General features: G+C 41.8%; 1 protein-coding gene and 1 pseudogene across 1 annotated transcript in view; both read right to left on the reverse strand.

The window, feature by feature from the left end:
• The window catches only part of SLC2A2 (solute carrier family 2 member 2), a 40,296-nt gene extending 20,996 nt beyond the window's left edge, over nucleotides 1-19,300 (reverse strand). The window contains exons 1-3 of the mRNA XM_045852077.1: nucleotides 18,886-19,300; nucleotides 10,345-10,437; nucleotides 6,933-7,195 (exon numbers count right to left, since the gene is read on the reverse strand). Coding sequence (XP_045708033.1) covers nucleotides 6,933-7,195; nucleotides 10,345-10,437; nucleotides 18,886-18,897 — 368 coding nt within the window. The 5' untranslated portion in view covers nucleotides 18,898-19,300. The remainder of the gene's footprint in view (nucleotides 1-6,932; nucleotides 7,196-10,344; nucleotides 10,438-18,885) is intronic.
• On the reverse strand, nucleotides 11,912-13,822 carry LOC123826882 (annotated as a pseudogene).
• Nucleotides 19,301-19,449: the final 149 nt, after the last annotated feature.

Raw genomic sequence — 19,449 nt, forward strand, 5'->3', positions numbered from 1 at the left:
CCTTCGGCTTTTTCATTTCTCATTCAAATGATCACTTTGCTTTACCATTTTTCTGTGTGCCTTTCCCTTTTTTCTTATTTCTTTTTTTCCCATTTCCATTTCTCTTCTTGAGTTTCCTACTTCAAAGTCCTTTCTTCCTGTCTGTCCCGTTCCTTTATCCTTTCTCAGCTGTGTTCACTTCCTTAATTCCTTCTCTTTTTGTTTTTCCCCTCTACCAGGGGTGTCCAACCTTTTGGCATTTCTGGGCCACACTGGAAGAAGAAGACTTGTCTTGGGCCACACATAAAATACACAAACACTAACAAAAACTGATGAGCAAAAAAAAAAAAGTTTTAAAGTAAATTTACGATTTTATGTTGGGTCATGAATGTCCATAGGCATTCTGGGTCACATGCGGCCCATGGGCCCTGGGTTGGGCACCCTGCTACACAATCCTTCTTCAACTTGCACAGCCCCTCTGTGACTTACACAGACCCTCTTCAGCTTAGATAGAACTTCTGCTACTTACACGTTCCTGCTTCAATGCTTCTAGCCCATTTCAGTTTGCCCTTTTAACTCATCCAGACTCAACCAACTTTAGAATAACCCACATTTGATTCTATTTTTTTAAGATATATTGCCATAATTTATACCTTTCATTACCAAAACCATGTATTTTCTCCAAATTTAATTAAAATTCTTAGTTTTTAGTGACAATTAAAAGTAAGTAATAAGCATGCTTTAGATTGACAAATTTATGAACACATTTAATAACTTTCAGAAACAGTTTTTTCCCCACTGGCAAATACATTTACATTTTTTACTCTTGGTGATTACTGCATTCCTTGAGTGTGCTCAAAAGCGAGCTGTCTTCTTATCTAGTGCCCTTGAAAACTTTAGGGAGGCTGGAGAAGAGGGAAGGAGGAGACACCAGGCGTGGCATGGCCTGTTCCCAAGACCGAAGCAGCCCCTAGGCCTCCAGAAGGTGGATCCAGAGTGTTTGAAAGACACATTTTTTTCATTGTTTTGCTTCCTGAGCTTTTTACTGTCTGAGGAGGGAGTGAGATCTTTTTCCCTCTTTAAACAATCAATTTAAATTCCTTCTGAATAGAATCCTTATGGTGTAACAATATTAGAGCTCTTATTCTACTTACCAGAGGCTTAGTAAACATTTCAAGACTGAGACTAGCCCATTCCTTTCAAAACAGAAACAAAATAAAGCAAAGACAAAATTCAAGCAAACTAGTATTCCCAAATTAAGTCCTCTAAAAGGAGGAAATGAGACACTAGCTTTAGAGTCTTATCTCATACCACCTGGTACTACAAATGACCCTGACAAGATCCAAATGACATGAAGCCCAAATAGCAGAGCCATTATCTAATACCAACTGGTACCACAAATACACAAAAGCCCAAACAGCAGAGACACTATCTCACATCAATTGGTACAGTGAATAACTGTTAAAGGCCCAAATGGCACAGCCCGAACAGCAGAGGCAGAAGATTCTGGGGGTATACAAGACAGCAAAGATCCAACCAAGTTTCCCAAAAGATAAGAAAACAAGCAAAGAATGACTGTAACCAAGATAAACAGAGGAGTGCTCTCAAACTGAAACTGACTTCCTTCTGCCCAGGAACAGAGAAACAAAACTAACAGATAATTAGAAAGCAGTATGATTCCCATGCAAATTTCTCTGAACAATAATATTCCAAATAAAAAACACAACTATTAAGACTGGAGTCCATTAACTCTCCAGCTGGAACCTGTCAACTCCCCAGAGACTTATTTCATTTCATCAGCGAAGCGTTTAAAGGCGTCTGATGGCCTTGAGAGGGAGAACAGAGAGAGTTCCTGAGATAAAGAACTGGGGGACTTCTGCAATCCCTACCATGGGGTCAGCCTGCCACAAGCACCTGGGACCCCTCCAGCCCTTACTGGGGTCCACATAGTCCCATCTGCATCACCAGATGCAGAAAGCAGGTCCAGAGCTGCCTGCCTCTATGAAAGCTAATACTCAAGAGGCAGGTGCTGATGTAAAGGAAAGTGATTATTTGCAGATGCTGGCCACCTGGAAGATGGAGGACTCATGTCTCAAAGCCCATCTCCATCTCTCAGTAGAGGCAGAGGTTTTTAAAAGGAGGCAAAGGGAGACACAACAAAGAAAGAGATTGAAGGAGGGAGCTGAAAGTTCTCTATTCAGCACAGTCCATTCTGGTAAGGCAAGTGATGGTCCGGTGTGCACCATCCTGGTTTAGTCATCCTGGCTTCATGTCATCCTGGCTCCACGGTTGAAGGTCAGCAGATGTCCTAGCACCAGATTTCCTGAAGGTTGGGGTCTGTATCTTTTGAAATTAGTTCCTATGCTTCTTGTACAAACACGCTGTTCGTCTACAAGCTACATATTAGAGTCGGCACTTATAGAAACAATGTCAAAAGAATGGTGGGGTGGGTTACAACTCTCCATCACAATTTTTCAATAAATGTTATCATAGAGAGTTATAATTATTCTTATTTTAAAATTGTATGTCAGCATATTTTCAGAATCCATGAATTAATGTTAACTTATGTAAAATGTGTAAAACAGCTGACCACAGCAATAAAAACATTTTTGAAATTAATCATATGAAATTTGACATTTTAAGATATTTATTCCTAATAAATGAAAAGTGAGGTACAAAGAAACCTCCTTCAAAGTAGATGATGATAAGGTCAGTGAAATAATCTGAGTGGACAGGCATGGAAATGTGTGTGCTACAAAGAATGTAAGCGTCTTGTCCTGTTCTCTTTTAATGTTTAAAAGACTTTAAAAGACTTTAAAAAGTGAGTTTTCCTAAGCAAGTATCTTTAACACCAAACACTTTTTTGAGAGTAAAACTATGAAATTTCATACTGCAATGATTGCCCAACACCCATGAGATAGACGGAATAATAACATCCCTCTATACTCCGCAAACTAATCCTCATACCCTGGGAATAAGTCACAATATAAGATAAAATGGCTTTTCTAGATGTGATTGAATTAAGGATCTTGAGCTGGAGAAATGATCCTGGATTATGCAGGTGGGCCCAACTATGTAATCACAGGGTCCTTGTGAGAGGAGGGCAGGAGAGAAGGCGATATGATGATGACAGCAGAGAGTGGACTCATGTGCTTCGAAAGTAGAGGAAGGACCCCAAGCCCAGGGCTATGGAAGCTGGACAAGAGCAAGGAAATGGATTCCTCCCTCCAAACCTCCAGAAGGAACCGGCCCTGCTGATACCTTGACTTCAGCCAAGTGAAACTGAACTTGGGCTTCTGACCTCCACAACTGCGAGGAAATAAGTGTGTGTTGTTGTTTCAAGGCACTAAGTGTGTGGTAAGTCATTGGAGTGGTGATGTGTGGGAATTACCGGCTACTCAAAGGCAGGGGAACCAGTGACTCAGAGCTGGTCAGCTTTAGAGCTGCAGACCAGAAAACAGGTTTTCTCTGGGAAGTGCTCTTTCTCTACACGAGGAGAGAGGGCAGGAAATACAATAAGTTATATTTAAAAATTGTTTCTAGCTAGTTCATAGTCTATTTTACTTGTCAGAGTTGGGATAGATTTTAAAAAAGCCCTAAAGGAGAGAACCTGGAAGTATTTTTGATACCAAATTGCTCTAAAGTCCCTCTTCCTTACCACCACTGGATACTGGAGCACTTTATACAACTTAAAGGATTTTAACTTCTGCTCAGATGTGGGAAATGGCCAAGAAAAATAATCTAAAAGTACTTGAAATGGTTGAATCAAGAAGGAAGTATATTTCTTTAAATCTTGCTCTAAATACTGTTAGCAGGGGCTTCATCATTGCCATTGCTGTTCTCACCATCATCATCGTCAAAGTAAGTCTGCATTTGCTGCCTGCTTCCTCTGCACCAGGCGTCTGCTAAACCCTTTACATTCCTTCTCTTTCAGTACTCACAACAATGCCACAAGGTAGGGGTCCCCCTCCCAACCCCGCCCGATCACATTGCAGATGGGAAGAAAACGTCTTAGAGAACTTAGGTAACTTGCTCATTTTCACATAACTATTAAGTGACAGAGCTGAGACTTGATCTGTGTGAAACCAAAGGGTAATGCTTCATTTTAGTGAATTTCCTTTTTCCATACAAAAGAAAGAAAGCATTCTGAGGTAGTGCGGATTGCACAGACTGTGGTCACCCTGTCACACTCTTGCAATTAAATTGTAAACCCATAGCCTTGGAAAACTCCATCCTGAGAACCCAAACTGAAAAATAATGCCCACAGATATCTACTGGCTATTATACAAGTAAAAGCAGTAATGGAAAAATACATTTTCATTTATTTACTTCTAACTGGTGAAGTTATGACCCTGGCAATAAGGAAAATCATGCCATTTCTGAGCAAATCACCCCTAGAAAAACAATTTTATAGGAGAGACTAAATTCTTTTATGTTAATTTTTAAGTTAAAATTATTAATTTTATGGCTGTTTCTCATGGAGAATCATTTTTCCACTGAGACCTGGAGGAAGCCTCACTTTTAGTCATTTGATAATTGGTCATTTGACATTGTTTTGGGGTGTGACCAGTGCTAGTGTTAACTCCTAAGAGTTGAGAGGACATAAATCCTAGTTCCGTCACTAGGACACTGAACGTTTCAAATTAAGTTACTGGACCTCTCAGGTCCTTGTTCCTAAATGAGAGACAGCAAGGGCTGACATTTCTTCTCGGGGATGGGAAGAAGTATAAAACATCAGTACCTGCTAAAAGACTTAGCTTGTCCATACTTAAACTTTTTATTTAATTTTGATTAATTTTATTTTAAAAAATAATCTAGAAAAATTTCCAGTTACTGGTTATTGTTTAAACCAATTTGGTACAAAATAAAATGATTTAGATTCTTTTATGATAAGAGTCAGTTTATTAACTCTGTAATTTATGGATTCCCATTTAAAGTTCAGCTAAACTCCAGTAAGTTGATAAAAATATGAGGAACTGATCATTTTTTCTTTTATGGTAGAGAAAAGTCCCTTTCAAATAAAAAAAAAGAATAAAGCTTGGGTTCCCATGCCACTGCCTATTACTTAAGAAAATTTCTTACAGTTTTATTATAGAACTCTAGTTCTAAAACTCTAGCATAAGAGAAAAAAGTTATCAGAATTTTATAATCAGAGGTATAAAATTATAATTTAAAGTAGGAATTTCAAAAACTAAATAAAGTGTGATCCAGAATTACTCAGACAGTTATATCTTAGCCTATATCACTTACATTTTTAAAGGTTTCTGAATTTTCTAAATTTTATGTCTTTTTCATCACCAGAAAAAGGTAACTAATAAACAAAAGGTGGACTTAATGAGCAGAAAACACATTAAAGAAATAATCACTTGATTTTCTAACTTTATTTTTTTCCTCTTTATGGGAGCGGAGGGGATCCCAAGAGCTTTAGTATATCACATGACTGAGTAAAATTTGGGTGTAGAGGAGTTCCACTGATGTTTTTAGTCTGAAACACCTCATAGAAACCAGAATAGAGAAATGGAGACACCACTGGATTCATCTTTGGTTGGGGTTTGAAATAGCAGTAACAGTAGCTATAAACCCCATGCCAAGTGTCTCGGCAGTTGGGGGCTGGGGAATGTTAACTTGATCTTAGCACCTGACTGCTCCAAATGCCAAGTTCTAATTTGAAGAGGAAAAACTGGGTGTCTGAGAAATGGAGCGATTTGGTGAAGCAAACAATGGACTCCCTGGTTAAAAAATTTTACCCTTGGTTCTTCCACTGTGCTCCTGAGTTAATCATTTGTTTGGTAGTTTCTTAGTATATGTTATGACTTAGAAACCAAGAACCAAGGCAGTATTCCACCAAACTTACTTTTTTTGTAAGTGCCTCCACAATTAAGCAGATTGGTGCAACAGCTTTTTCCATTACTTGGTTCAACACCAACCTAACTCATAGGGTCACACATTGAAAAAATAACTGTGAAACTATTCCACACAAGAAAAGATGATTTCTATCTAAGCCAATTCTAATAAACCCAAAATACTAATGTTTCTGTGCTTATGCTTATTTGTTGTTGGGAACCACCCTGCCTGGTATCAGAAGCTGTAACCCCCACCAAGGCTAAGGCTGAGGGAATGACCTTGGACCATAAGCCACCAAGGAGACAAAAGCTTATCTCCCTGGCAGGAGCACTGCTTCTGCTCATTTTACTTCACCCTGCCTGGCCCCCAGTGCATGATTGGTTAGCCAATGATGGGTAAGATTCCCCAGGGGGGGAACAATCTAAGACAGGCATGATCACGTGGGAGGACCCTAAGGAAGGACTTTGGGGGCTACAGCAAAATGGGGTGATAGACCCTCACCTCTCGGCTTTGACATAGCCTGAGTCCTCATTGTCTGCAAAAAAATCTCCTAATCTCTTGGCTGCCTTACTTCCCTTGCTCCACCTAAGCCTGAAACAATGACAGAAGGTGGTGCAGCCCTGTGCTGGAAAGGGCAGGTTCCCTGGGTGATCAGGCCTAAGAAAGAATATGTAAAATCCTGTGAAACCTGCTTTGTTTAGAATGCTCTCAATTGAATGATAAGGGTCCAAGGAAGAAGTAAGTTTGCTCCTTAAAGTTTTTTACAGTTCTTTGACCCTGACTCAAAATAGGCCCTCAGACTTCCTTGTTATCTATTGTTTGATCCTTACTTCCTAGCAATGAGTAATGAGCTTTACCTGAATTCTTATGCAAATGAACCCAATAAAAGCTTGCTCAGGCGGAGAACGAGGTTCTCTCCCTTAGGGGTTCTCTCCCCTAGGGAGGGTGGCCATGGCGCTCCCCACTAGAGAGAGTGGCCATTCCTTTCCTACTTCCCCACAGGACCTGGTTGTCTCTGTGTATGTTTTTCTCGTGTTTCGACGAGCCATCCGCAGAGTTCTGCGGTCACTGCCAGTCGGTGATCGCGTCAGTTTGTGAAATTTGCCTACCTTCCAAGCTGGTCCCCTAGCCACCCTCCGAAGAATGATGCGATCATTCCACCAACTGCAAAGCTGGACACAGACAGGGACCAGAACATGGTGATGAGGCCAGAAGATGTCACAGGCTCTTCTTCAGCCCAGGGGGTTGGTGTTGAAGTTAGGAAGTATGGAGTGGTAGGCAGTCCCTCTGTACTGTCAATAGCATCATTGTTGATAGCTTTTCGGTCGTCCAGTGGCATATCCAAAACATATCTATAATGGGCTATTATTACCTGAAGAAATAAAATAAAAAAATAACTCCAGCATTTCAAACACTTTACATATTTTTATGTTTTTTTCTTTTTAGAAAATTTTAATTTAAATATTTTATTGTTTATGCTATTATAGTTGTGTCAGTTATTTTCCCTTTGCTCCCCTCTACCCAGCCCGCCCCCCACTCCCACAGCCCTTCCCCACACTGTTCACGTCTGTGGGTCACGCATACACGTTCTGTGACTAATCCCTTCATCTTCTCTCAGCCAGTCCCCCCCGCCCCTCCCCTCTTACAGCTGTCAGCCTGCTCCATGTTTCTATGCCTCTGGTTCTATGTTGCCTGTTACTTTTTTTTCTTTAAAGTACTTGTTAGGTGTTTAAACAGGATTGTCTCAATTATGTGCCTTCCACACATACAAACACTTGTAGATTTATTTATAGTTGACCATATCCTATAAAACAGAGGTCACAGATTCCGGTGCCAACAGGAAGCAAGCAGGAACAGATAAAGGAGGAGAACCTTGATGACAGGACTGAAATGCCTTCTTTACTGTTGAGGGTGTAACAGCGAGTGAGCAGGACCGTGGCACTGGAGGGAATTCATCCCCTCTGAAGGAGGAAGCTGCAAACCTGAGACTAGTGTTGATGACCTTTCATTTTTAAAAAGAAGCTGGAAATACGGGTTTTTATGTAAAAATTTTCAAGTTGTAAGTGTTGTCTACTATTCAAATTGAAAATATTCTGCAGGCTAAAAAGATACATTTCCATACCAGTGTTACCCTTACACAACAGGATTTAAATTGACTTATATAAATATTGTAATGGAAACATAAAAGTGATATTTAAAAAATTTGGGAAAGATGAGACCTGAAATAAAGTCATTTTACAAAATTCAAACACTAGGTGCTATATCCTTGCTAGAAGTGAGCTATAATTTAGCAATAAAACTTCCTGGCAGCTGATGGGTAGAGAGGAAAATGGTCATATTTGCTGATGAATTCCAAAGATTAAAAATACTCAGTGGCCCCCGAGAAGATGTTGAGACCTACGGCTCCTCATCAAGTTCAGTGTGTAATAGAATGAACAATATTCAAAACTAAACTTCACAGAGCCATACTTTATAATGTGTTTCAGTAGAGGCAAAGATCATATGAAAGTATGATGGAGAAAAGGCACATCCTTCAGGCTCTCTTCCTGAGAGCCTGTCATTTCTCTCAATGGCAACTTGGTCATTATTCAGCAGCCGTGGTCAGGGAGGACCTTTGACAAGCACGTGGAATGCAGCTGCCCTACTGCCCTAGGCTGCCGGTGATGGGTGAAGGACTCCTTGGGAAAGTCAGCTGAGTGAGGGAAAGAATTGACATCCTCTTATGATAAAAGAAGTCGGACCAAGACATTTCCCTCATTCAAAGGTCACACTCTATGGATAATGTACTCGGACATAGAAAAGCGGCTGTAAGGAAAATACCCAAAATGTTCTCAGCAGTCTGCTCCATGTGATAGAATAATTATAGGTGACTTTTTTCTAATACTTTCTGCAACAGACATGTGTAGTTTTTCATAATCATAGAAAATGTGATTTATACATACCTTAAAACAGTCCTAAATGTCATTCTGCTAATAAAAAGAAATGGGCCTGACTATTATAATGTAACAGCGTTTAAAGGAAGGGGTTACAGAGAAGGCACTAAGCCCAATGTCACTGGGGAATCACCGCCTTCAGGTCTGGACCTAGGACTGTGATCGAAGGAGAGGAAGCCTTAGATTAAGTTTCCCTCTAAGACTAGAAAGGATGCTTTAAGTGAGGATTTGAAACAGTCTTCCAAAAAAAGAGGTCCTGCCAATTACAGTGATATTGAGCCAAATTTCAGAAAACCTGCTAAACTGGCACATGTTGCCATCACCCACAAAAAAAGATATCCCCTCCCCCAGTGTTATTTCCTAAATCTTCCAACCTCAGCGAGGTCTGCCAGTCATGAGACACATGGCACTTGACCAGAGCATAGCTGTTGGTCCAAGGAGCAACTCAATTCAGGGGATGAACTGACTGGTGAGCACACATTTCACATGCTCACACCCTGTGAGATCTTACATTTTCTTTGGAGTCTAATGTTGGAAAAGAAGCAGATAAAAATATGATTGATTTGCAGAAGGTGCCCAACAGAAGTCTGTATTTTCATCTTTGCCAGCCTCCCCCCACCCCCACCAGCTCTCATTCTCTCTCTCTCCTTCACTAAACACTTGATTGAACTTCTTTATACCCATCATTGTGCTTGGCCTTGGTGATAGGAAGAGGAACAAGACATCAATCCCATACCAAGTGACCTGACAGTGTGAATTAGGGCAGTGGGACTCAGGTCCTGGCTCCTCCCACTCAATTTCAGGCTGTGAGAGCTGAGAAAAATGACATCTCTCTCCTGTCTGTTCACTGGGTACCAGAGTAGGGATGCATAAAATAAATGAGAAAAATGATGGAAATTATTTGATACTTTTATAAATACCCATCCAAATGGTCATCATGGGGAAAATCGATGTATTGTGGAACTTCTTGACCATTATTTAAGTTTTGTATTATTTTACGTCAAAGCACCTATAGAAGACAGGAATGCAGAGGACTAGAATCTCTTCTAGTGTTAATGCTGCTAAAGGTTTTAATGTGGCCTAGAAATGAGTATAGGACTATTGGGAGGGTCAAACTGGGGAGATCATATGTTAAAACTCTATGCACAGTGAGTTGGTATTCAATAGATGTTTGTGCACAGAATGAAACATACCCTTCTAGAGTTTCCTCCCGTTCCCTGGCATTGACCTTAGTATACAGCTGAGAGATCTGAATGAATGCTGCCATAAGCTATTAACTTTTAAAAAAATATCCTAAGGCACATGGTATTCTGGTTAAAGGTTTTTTTTTTTTCTTGTGGGTTTAGCAAAAAGCAAAGATCAATAATTAATTATTGCTCTTTATATTCTTCTGAAGATTATGAAGTGAAGAGGAGTCAAAGCCAAGTTACAGGCTCTGGAACCATGCACACTATCCCTGAAAGAAGGCTGGGATGACCTCATGTTCCCCGCATGGGCGCACTTTATTTCTTCACATGAGAAACAGATATCTTTCTGATATTGACAGAAATTTCCAGAAAGAGGTTTGAATTGTGCATGTGTCACTTGCCTGTTGAGGGGCATTGATCACACCAAGGTCATATCCAAACTGGAAGGAACCCAGCACGGCAGTGAGGACAGTGAAAACCAAGGTCCCGGTGATCTGTAGGGAATGAAACACAGGGCCGGGAAATGCCAGGCAAGTTCAGTCACCCATCTCCCATCACGCCACAGCTCGGACTTCTGACAGGCTCCACGGTCTGGTTCTCATGCCTTGATACTCACAGTGAGCCCTATGCCCCTGGCAGAGTCATTTATACCAGAATGGGAGAGCCATTCATTACTTCTCTTACACTGCTGAAGATGAAAAGAGTTAGTACTCTTCTTCCAGGGCTGGAATCAAAAGTGTGTGTGTGTGTGTGCACGCGTGTGCGTGTACAGGGTCCAGCACAAATTACACCCCTTTTTATTACAAATATTTTATTACAAAATCATGAACAGGTAATTCTGTAACATAAAAATATCACACTCAAGCACACCATATGATATTTCAGGTGAAATGTTCAAATTAAAACTGTAAGTTATTACATCCATATTATTACCCTGTCAGCCACATTCAAGCAGGCCTTACTTCTGCCGGACCCTGTATATATGTACTTGATTCCAAATCAGAATTGAGAACTGGAATCATTACTGACTGAAGGAAACTGCTAAGACAAAAACATTCCATCATGGAGAGAAAGGAAATAAGGCACCAATAACAAAGAGACAGGGAGCTCCTGGACATGGCTACGGCACAAAAGTACCTCAGAACTTATACAAGGGGCTCGACCAGTCTTTGTAATGATCCACATCATTATCCAGGTAGTACGTTCAGGATTTTCTTCTAGTTGAACCTAGAGTTGTGGGTTCAGGGATATTATTTTCCCTGCAACTCCCTGTAGCTACAAAAACAAATACAAATGTAGAAAGGGGCAGAACATTTATCCTTTTCAGCACATAATTACACATCTAACCATTTAAGAGAAATCATATCATGCACACAGAGTCACGTATAAGGATATCTGATGCAGCATTTTGTGTGTATGTGTTTGTATGTGACAGCAAAAATTATGGAAAGAACGTAAGGTCATTCAGTGATAAATGGTCAAATAGATTCAAATACATCACAATATATATACACCAGATACATACAACATGCCATGCAGCAGTTAAAAAGAATAATGTGATCATGCACTGACATCGTTAATGACAAAGGAAGTTGTGTACTGTCACTAACGTTTTTCAAAGGCTTAAATCTGAGTAATCTTTGATTTATGCATGTTGTATACAATTCATAGAATATACATTTTTCTCATTTTAGAGTTTTTTTTATTGAAAAACTGAGGGTATATCAAATAAAACCAATTTTCGGGGGGAAAAAATAAAAATCCACAATAGCAGAACCAGACAATATATTCTTTTAATTGGAAAAATTCTAGGTGCCTCCTAATTGACCTTTTGATACAAAATGACCTATTAAATTTGCAGTTTGTGGTTTTTGGTGTTGAGGTCCATAGAACAAACTAGGAAATGTTTAAACCTTGAGCTGAATTCCATGAGGGGTTCTTTGGCTTTTGAATTGGTTATTTTCTTGCCTAACAGGTAGTAGCAGCAATAGCACCCACCTCTGGGCAGCTTCTTTCCTGGCATGATAAGCCTATAGAACCACCCCAGCTTCATCCACCTCGGAGCAGAGGGACTCAGAGGACTCCAGCGCATGCAGTTGCTGCAGTGGTGCATCTCTGGCAGCATTCCTGTAATCTTTCTGGCCAGGTTTTCATGCATGGTTTGGGTAAGTGGGAACAAACATTCTCCCAGCATCTGCTTCTGTTCCTGGAAGGGTGCTGTGGCCAGCATGGAGGTAGTCAGGCACTCCTGCCCCTGTATATGAACTGCAGGCTGATGCAAAAATGGAATGGTAGGGTGAAGGCTGTGGACACCAGAGGCGTACTTGTACGGTGCAATAGCCCAAGGGGCAGCAGCAGCCACAGGAGCACGAGATGGTAAGTTCTGCACAGCTGTGTTAACACCTCCAGACTGGCAATTGTCAGTCAGCTCTTGTTGGGCAGCACCAGCCCCAACAAAGTCCATAGCCAGGTGGTCCAGGCACTCAGAACCAACTTTCTGAGCAGAAGTAGGGAGGCCACGAGAGGCCTGAGCATTACAGTTGGAGCCAGAGGGTAAGGAGTTGGATGACGCCCAGACTGGCGTGTAGCACTAGGCATTCCTTGGAAGCTGTGAGGTCTCCACCTTGCTGCCAGCATGGATTGGGCCTCATCTATGCCAACTGGTTAAGTGTGTAATACAGAGGTCTTCCCTGAGCCTATAGAACTGCTAGCACAAAGCAGCCGCCAGCTATAGGCTGGAACTGATTTAAGATGGCATTGGCAGGCAGTGCTCTCATTCCAGCCAACCACTGCATATGCTGGTTGGTCAGGGAAGCCTTTCACTCTTCCTTCCTCTGGGTCAGAGAGACATACAGTGGCTTGGAGCCCACGGTGCATCTGTTCGTCTCAGTGACTGCTTTGGTTGCCTCTTCAGGAGATGAGAAGCATTATTTAGCACTGGTGATGGTTCTGAAAGGAGAAAACTCTTAACTTACCATCAGTGGTGTCATCCAAGTTCTTATTGTAAGGATCCACCCTTGATATTGACTAATTCTCTCTTGTTTCAGCTGTTCAAATATCTGTTTTAATTCAGTCTACCATTCTACTTTTCATGGCTACAAAAATGACCTTCCCACTGATTTCTTTTCCATTCATCTCTTCCATGCCTTATTGGCATCCTTGTGTTTTTCATAACTCACAGAGCCAAAGCCTTTGCACTTCCCACTGGGATCTCTCATCACCTTGACACTGAGGGTCTTAACAAACTGACTAAACAGCACCTCTAGATTCTCATCATCCGTTCTTCCCCAAAGTCTTTGATATACCCACTGGTGAACTCCTTGGCCTTGGCTTCAGGTCAGCTTCCCACTCTCTTAGAGACTTGAATCTGCCCAGGAACACTTTGTAGTCATTGAGGAGCACGGCATTCATCTTCTGGGCCTTGTCTGCAGCCCCTTGGGTACAGTAGTGAACAAAGGTGTAACCCTCAGAACCATTCTTCTCACACACCACCTTGCAGGACAGAATGTTTCCAAAAGCAGAAGAAGCATCATAAAGTGCCTTGTTATCTATAGATTTGTCTAGGCTCTTGATTACGATGTTTCTCACCCCAGATTTTCTCAAAGAGGGGTCCTTCTGAGACCAAACGAAGCGAATTGGCTTTCCCTTAGTCACATCCAAGTTCACGGTATCCAAGGCCTGCTCAGTGCCAGCCAGCTTTTGGAAGTTGGCCTAGGCAGAACCGAGGCAGTGGCTACTGATCCTTTTGCAGCGGACCCTGATGGACAGCACAGGCCCTGCTGGGCTGAACTTTTCTTTCAACATGGCCTTGGTGCCATCCAAGTGCAGGTCACCCACGTAGAGGGAGGCCATGGGGTCACAACTGGCGGCAGCCTTCATCTCCCTGCTCTCGCCACCCTGAACCTAGCCAGGAGGACTTCTCATAGGCACCACACAGGACAAATGGGCTCTTCACAGAGCCCCGGCCCGTGCCCACGTTGTGGCTCGCAGGTGGCAGAGTGACACCGTGGAGAAGCTGGAGTTGGCTCCGAAGCAGGAGGGGACAGAGGATTCCTGGACCTGTTGTTCAAGACTGCAAGACTGCAGACAAAAGGCAAAAGCAACACGGCTGTTGCCGAGAGTTTGTCATTTTCGGCTGTCCTGGTCTGAAGCTCCACATTTCAAAAACAGATTTATTAAAATGGAGACTTCCATTCAAATTATAAAAATTCTTAAAGAGGCAACCGAATGGTACCCACTCAGCCCCTGGGACACACATCTCTCTCTCTATAGGCCTCGGGATCCTGATGGTTTCCCGTTACAGCAGCCAGGAAAGAGGGATACAAAATATTTGAGAGTTCCGACTGGCCAGCTGCAAAGGGCAGCACGGATGTGTGGTTGGCGGGGAGGCTGGTGCCTGGGGCTTTCACGGCCTGCTGGACCAGAGGTGTGTGGACGCAGGCCACTCACGCCCTGACCACCAGGCGGGACTGACTGACACCCAGGTGCGGCAGTGGCGGCGGTGGCATTGGGCGGGCGCAGGCCAGCTGGAAGCGTACGAAATGACTTTCCCAGGGTTTTCCAGAAAAGATTAGCCTTTTCTTTCTCTTTTCGTTTATTTTTTTTCTCATGTTTTAAGAGTTTTCGGGTTTTAAAAAGACTTTATCTCTTTTTTTCTTCAGGCTGCTGGGCCCAAAAGTGGCAGAAGCCTGCAGCCACTGGGGTGGAGAGAACTATAGAATATTTTCTTGAAAAACAAAAGAGAGGATAATGTTTGAGGAGAAAAGTGAGATTGCAGAAGAGGAGTAAAGGAGTATTTTTTCTTTTATTTATATTATTAGACATTTAATAAGGAAATGATTTCATGTATAATTACATAATTTAAAATTTTTAAATAACATAGAATACAGTTATCGCAACATGAATTCCAGTTTCCATTTGGATACTTAGCAGGTATGTGACCCAAACCATTTCCCCAATAGGAGCTTCAGTTTTTATCTATATTGAGGGATCATTGTAAATTCCCCTACCCTGGCATAAAAATAGCTAATTAACCAGTACCCTTCATTGCCCAATCAGTCTGGAGACCAGAAATGTTGGGTCATCAACCGAATGTTATTACAGAACCACTGTGAGAGCCCTGGGAGTTAGTCCAGAGGCTCTAAAACCAGACCCTACTTGGAGAGCAAGTCATATGTTCAGCTCCCTGGCCTCAGCCCAGACCTACTACTGACCTGGAATTCTGGGGTGACAGTGAGGTGGAGTTCTGTAGGTTTGCTCCTTCTCTTTCCACTAATTCAGAATCTATTACACATGGCACCTAGTGGACTTTCCCTCCCAGCAGCCTCTTTCTCTGAAAGGACTTCAAAGCTGACCCCTATCATGACTATATGGAGTGTGAACACACACACACACACACACACACACACACACACACACAGAAGGATATGTCATGTAATATACATGATCTATTTATTAGATATGAATCATATGCATGTATACATATATTTAAACATAATTATTAATACATTGATTGTAAATAAATTTAAAAATACATTATATGTAAAATGTACAGATGTACACATGCTTTCACTCACACAATATGAGGTTTGATGTGCATATTATCCTCTAAAACGTAACTAGACATCTACAACTCAGTGGTTCAGGCAGCCAAAGTTAAGATGGGATTCCATTCACGTGGTTGGTAGTTTCTCTTTAAATCCATTTTCCCCTTCAGCTCTTACCTGGGAGAGGGAATTTCATCCCATTTGCAGGTAGTGACCATCATCAGCAGGGAGGAGGCCTGGGGACACCTCAAGGGAGCTTTAACTCCCTTCCCTGATAATACCCATCACTGGGATGGGGACAATCTGATTAGGTGCAACACAAACACGTCAGGGCATAACAACAGTGAACATGCCTGTTGGATGCTTGTTCACTGCTGTAAGTGTATTATCTCATTCACCCATGTTAGTTTTCTCCTTCTGCTGCTACAAACAACCATCAAGACAGTAGCTCAACTACCACAAATTCGTTCTTGTATAGTTCTAGTAGGTTAGAAGGTGGTGCGAGTCTCACTAGACTAAAATCAAGGTGTCGGAAGGCTGTGCTGTTTTCCAGAGGCTGTGGGGGAAATTCACATTGATGGTATAACTTAGTTCCTCGTGGGTGTGGAACCAGGGGCTGTGTTTCTGTGCTGACTGAAAAGCAAGGGCCATTCCCAGCTCTAGAGGCCACCACATTCCTTCACTAGTGGCACCCTTCCTCCACCTTCATAGCCAGAAATGGGGAGGTCAGCTCCTCACGTTGCATCTCTCTGACCCTGACTACAGCCAGGAAAGTTCTCCCCTTTAAGGAATTCATGGGATTTGATTTGGCCCATCTGGATAATCCAGGAGAATCTCCCCGTTCCAAGGTCTATAACCTCAATGACATTTATAAGTCATATAAGCTGTGAATTAAAGTCATAAATGCCTCTGACTATGTTCCCTTTTGCTGTATAAGGTAACATATTCACAGGTTTGGGGGATGAGGTTGTAGGCATTTTTGGAGGACCATTATTCTGCCTACCACACTACTCATTATGGCACCATTAATATCCTTACTTTAGAGATAACTAGACTAGGTTAAGTTCTCATAGCCAGTAACTTGCAGAATAATGATTTACCCCCAAAATGGGTATAATGTTCCCTAATGCATAGTATTATTATACCGACAAAATAAGATACATAATATGGTCTTTCTAGAAATAGTGAAAGGGCTATAAAACAACGGCCTCTTTAATCACATCATTGTCATCTCATTCATCCTTCTTGCCAGACAACCACCTGTCAACTTTTCATGCATCATCAATAGTTTTCACAACACTACTGTAAAGTACATGAAATTCTTGCCATCTTACAGGTGAGGCAGCCAGGACTCAGAGATTAAGTGGGCTGTCCAACACACACAGGCAGTAAGTAAGTAACAGGTATTCTGCTGGAATTGGAGCTCTGAGAGGATATTGTTAAATTTTCACTGCTAAACAAAACAGTAGATTTTCAGCAGCTATAGGAAGGAGAAGTTTATACTCTTTCCTCTAAATCACATGCCTCCAAATGCCAACCCAAAGGTGGTCTTGCACCAACCCTTGGAAAAAGTCAGAAGCCTATCAAGCTATAGAATTTTCAAGCTGAAAGAGACCTTAGAGACCAATGGATTCTAGTCAAATCTCTTCATTTTTCAAGTGAAGAAGCTGAGTCCAAATCCTTTGTTTGAGTCACACAGTGATTACTGAGCACATCCAGAGTGAGGGCCCAGTCTTCTGACCCTTCCTCTCATGCTTACCCCACTTCTTTCCAAGTCTGGGTGGATTTACAAAGCTGAAACATTGCTTTACATCCATTCTCATTCCTTCTAGGTTCCATTATTAGGCAAGTCCTCAGTTCTCAGATAGATTCCTACAACATAATTTCTAGCCCCCCTGCCAAAGGGAATTCAATGATGGCTCTACATGAAGCCTGAGCATCTGCCGTGTGCCCGCAGTGTGGTCAGCACATGATCTTCTGTTTTGCAGCATCTTCCAAACTTCAGTTACTTGAGCACTACCTTCGTGATTTTTGCCAAATTTACATACCATCTGGGTAGTTCTTTACTTAATATTTATCTTTACATTATTTTCAAAGTTCTAACTGCTTTAGCTTTATCCTGGGCTATAGTAGAAAATCATGATGTCCTAATTATTCTTTAAATATGCATTATATAAATATACAACTGTTAACTTTAAAATGTCATCTGAGTCTCTCATTTAACTACTCTCTGATTGCAAAGAACTATTATAATCCTGAATATTCTATATTCTATCCTTATGTTATATCCCAATCTATTCTCATTTTATCACAATATAAAAAAAAACCCAAGCTCAGTTAAATAACTTAATCCTGGCATCAGGGCAGAGAAGCAGCAATACCACACCTCGAAGCTGGTGCGTGCACCCAGCCTTGTCACTTACTGACATAAGAAAACACTCAGTAGAGTCATTCACACCAGGTCAGAGTTTAGAGATGCTCCACTTGAAGAGGGGCACAGATTTCCTGTTGCATGATTGTGTATAGGGGTGAGTGCATTCGGTGGGGGGAACACTTATAAGGGAGCAACGGTACTATGCCCCTTTTATTTTGAAAAGTCTTATACGTATCTACAGAGAAGTTGAAAGAGTAGTGCCGTGAGCACTCTGTTCGCCTTCGCCTGTGCTGACCGATGGGCAATACCACAGTCGGTTAACTCTCACTGTGCACTTGTGTGTGCATTGTTGTTGCTGTGTCTGCCTCATTTCAAAACAAGTTGAAGATACTTGTGTCACTTCACTCCCAAACACCCCAGCATGTACTCACCGAGAATAAAGACATTCGCCTACATAATTATAATGCCATTACCATATCAAATAAAGTACTAGGTATACAAATATTATCTAATATGCAGCCCATTTTCAAAATTTCCCAGCTGTGCCCATATTGTCTCTTTAGAGCTGTTTTCCTCTTCTCTCCGTGACCTACCAGCACTTGTTGCATTCGGTTGTCAGTTCTTAGTTTCCTTTAATCTAGAACAGTCCTTCTAACTCTGGGTTTTCATACATTGACATTTCTGAAAATTTCATGCCAGTTTTCATGATTAGTTAGATCCAGGTTAATCTGCCTTTTTTTTTTTTTTAAACACATTCCTTAGTAATATGGTCATGCAGAATCATTTGAGAAGTTACACAGACTAGTCAGAATACAGAGCAAATACCCTTAAAATCCTAGTTACTGAATAAGAAATATGACTTTTTAGCACCAATATGAACTATCAATTGGCAAGAGAAGTAGCTTTGATCTGTGGTTAGCTACACCGAACATCCCCCAAATCCTCCATATGCTCACTGACTTGAAAACTTCATCTATTCATTTTCTCAAAGACGATGCAAAATGAATACAATACCGCTTTACCTGATCTGTCATTTTCTGGTGTCAGAGTCCTCCTCTTAATCCAGGTCCTGTAGTGAGTGGAGCACATGCAGCTGGCTGGCTCCTGCCTGTGTCTTTCCAGCTTCCCAAGATTAGTTATAGTTTACAGGAGGAGGAGCAAGGCAAGTAAAGAGTGGACTTAGAATCCAAGTCTAAGTGGATGTTGAATATTGATGAGACTAATCAATATATGCTTTGACTCAGAGACTTGTTGTATTACCTTTGTTCCTCCAGGAAAGAAAACAGGAGTAGGTCCTTTAGGCATAAGTTACAAACCAGAAGTGGTCACATTTTAGGTGTAGCAGTCTCCGGGGACAGGTAAAAAGCAGATGAGATGTGCTGGGCTGCCATGCCGTGTTTTGGAGACAGCAGACAGAGACAGGGGCACGGGAGGTGCACTGCACTCTGCCCAGCAGATCACCGGTGCTGTGGCGTTTGTGCTTCAGATCTGGGCTGTGCGGCCAGAGGCTCTTGTAGGCTTGAGTGGTTACACAAGTGAGCTTTGGAGAGCTATGAACATGGGTTTGAATCTCAACATTTTACTAC

Source organism: Phyllostomus hastatus, unplaced genomic scaffold, assembly GCF_019186645.2.
Source record: "Phyllostomus hastatus isolate PE091 unplaced genomic scaffold, TTU_PhHast_1.1 phas_contig_86, whole genome shotgun sequence".
Lineage (NCBI taxonomy): Eukaryota > Metazoa > Chordata > Mammalia > Chiroptera > Phyllostomidae > Phyllostomus > Phyllostomus hastatus.